The sequence below is a fragment of the Trypanosoma theileri genome, assembly GCF_002087225.1.
Source record: "Trypanosoma theileri isolate Edinburgh chromosome Unknown TM35_Tth_11_V1, whole genome shotgun sequence".
Classification (NCBI taxonomy): domain Eukaryota; phylum Euglenozoa; class Kinetoplastea; order Trypanosomatida; family Trypanosomatidae; genus Trypanosoma; species Trypanosoma theileri.
This window is the reverse complement of record NW_021639853.1, coordinates 291,707-294,281: the sequence shown is the minus strand read 5'-3', so window position 1 is coordinate 294,281 and position 2,575 is coordinate 291,707. Positions and strand designations below refer to the sequence as shown.

At 39.8% G+C, this 2,575-nt stretch overlaps 1 protein-coding gene across 1 annotated transcript; it reads left to right on the top strand.

The window, feature by feature from the left end:
- Positions 1 to 289: 289 nt before the first annotated feature.
- On the top strand, positions 290 to 2,575 carry TM35_000112230 (uncharacterized protein; the record flags this gene model as incomplete). The annotated part of the gene is made up of 1 exon (XM_029024932.1): positions 290 to 2,575. A coding segment is annotated over one exon (2,286 nt), but the record flags the coding sequence as incomplete, so codon positions are not given.

The following is a 2,575-nucleotide window of genomic DNA, read 5'->3' as shown; positions in this document are numbered from 1 at the left end:
TTTTTTTTTTTTTTTTTTTTTTTTTTTTTTTGTTACGTTTCTTCTGTTTCCTTCTTTTCTTTTCTTGTTTTTCCCGTTTCTTTTGTGACCTACTGAAGAAGAAGAGAGACACGAACAGACCTTCGGAGAAACCGTTGGCCAGGTAGATCAGAGAGTGAGAGAAATACGTAGAGTAGACGAGAGAGAGAGAGAGAGGTTTGAAAACAATAGCAAAAAAAAAAGGTGGTGAGGAATAAAAGAAGGGAACGTGGTGTGTCTTCTCTTGAATTAATAATTTTCTATTGACTTTATGCGGTTGTGGTGTTCTACACAGCATGCATCACGTTATATGTATGTGTTGCGTAGAGATCTAATTTCTACACGCAATCTCAGACACTCTCCACACACCGCGCTGTGGCAACTACGCCGAATGTCCATTAGTCATTCCTCTATGTTAGATGCAGAGAATGGGGCTGTCATGAATAACAATCATAATAGTGCCACATCTCCGCCAGATGATTCACCTTCAGTTGAGGTAAATCTATCACACTCAATAATGTCATCATCGTTATCTAAGGCGGTAGATTCTAAAGAAAAAAATAAGAGTAATGATAATAATATAGCTACAGATTCATGGGACCTTAATTGGATGCTTTTTTCACTTAAAGATAACCGTACAGGTGTAATATCATGCCCAGATGCAGAGGATCGTCTGCGTGGCATGGTGTTATTAGATGCATGGATGATTGAGAAAATGTTTCTCAAGAGTGGTTGGTTGAATCAATTGCAGAAAAATGGGGAGTCAGCACCACAGTACCGCTCTGTGGTGGGTGAATATAAAGTCTTGCGTTACTTACTACATCGTTTCTTATCAGATGAAACCCTCTGGTGTGATGAATTACAAGAACTCTTGCAAATTATTCTAGAAAGAGGAATGAAATATCAACATAATGCTATTTATAGTACAGATTCAAACATGGTATCTTCTTATTCTTGCAAAGGTGATGATAGTATGGTGTCTATTAAAGTTCCACAATCACTCCGTTCTGGACCAGAGAATATGAATTTTTATAGTGAAGGTTTACAGAGAGTATTATGGAAATTTCTACAATTACGAGAATCTTCCCTTGATACACCAGATGCTGTATGGTGTGCATTTGTAGCAACTCATCGTAATGCTTTATTTTTACCATCTCCACAGCGACCACCATTTGATCATTGTGAACAGGTTCCTTATCTTAGTGAAACGGAGTTTGTGGATGTTCTGCATGAAGAGGAAGAAGAAGGACCAATAGTAAATGAGGCGTTGGAGCATACAGAGACGTTAATGCAAGGTGTGACGTTGAATTGGCCCTCCGAGTGGAAATTGGAAAATGATACACCGAATGGTCATACAAACTATAGTGTTGAGGGAACACAAAAAGTGGGAAATGAACAACAACGTCATCAATACCAGCACGATGCCTTCTATATGAATTTGGTGGAACCAAATGAGTTAGACTTCTATGATGATAGTAGTGTAAGGAATACTCCTACTGATACGACATCTCTTGTTTCTCAAAATGTGGATGAGTCACAACAAGAAGAAGAGAAAGAAAAAGAGAAACATGTAAGTGGTTGGCATTCTTCTAGACTAGCTGAGCGTGGTCTTCTTAATCCAGTGAACGGTGAGTTAGAAGATCTTCACCTCACACATCTGTGGGACGTTTTTCAGGGGAATAAAATGGAGGATATTATCGATTTATACCGTGGTGTGTGTGGAAAATTAGAAACACTTCAAGAAGAGGTATTCTTGGATAGTCTGGCGAGAAAAGGACTACTCTTGCTTTTCTTTGCCCGTGATGAAGTGAGAGCATTAACACCGCCATCAGTGACATATCAACGACTAAGATATCTACACAATGAGTTGAATATGTTAGTTTCATGGTACTATCCATATAATGGCAGTAATGAATTGAAGTCACCTCACTCCTTTGAGGAACTATCGCACACATCACAACTTTCATTTAGCTGTTTTGCTCATCTGCACACACCATTGCAGCGGGATATGTACCGAATTTCCAGTCCAGCAACATCCCCGGCACAGCTTTATCACCACTACTGTACCTTGTATTCACAAGATGGTGAAAAGGGGAAACTTTACACAAAACAAGATACAGCAAACGAAGTGAAGATAACAAAGGGTGATGCTCTTGAATCACACGATACGGTGACAATGGGAAGATTTCCAATGTTTGAATTACTTAGCGAATTCCAGCAAATGGCGTTCCAGTACCCCTTTGGAGAGACATTTCATTCTAGAGTTCAAACGGAACCAGTTTTAGATTCGACTCTTTCTCAATCAGCGGAAAGTACACCAAAAAATAGTTTTAAGGAGGAAACTCTCGTTTGCGACAACAGAGAGTCTTCTGTTGTGGTTAAAAAACGACTTGGTCGTCCAAAGAAAGATGTTGGGGATTCCAGCGCTGATGAGACTCAAGAACCGGTTGTTGAGGCTAAAAAACGACTTGGTCGTCCAAAGAAAGATGTTGAGGATTCCGGCGCTGATGAGACTCAAGAACCGGTTGTTGAGGCTAAAAAACGACTTGGTCGTCCA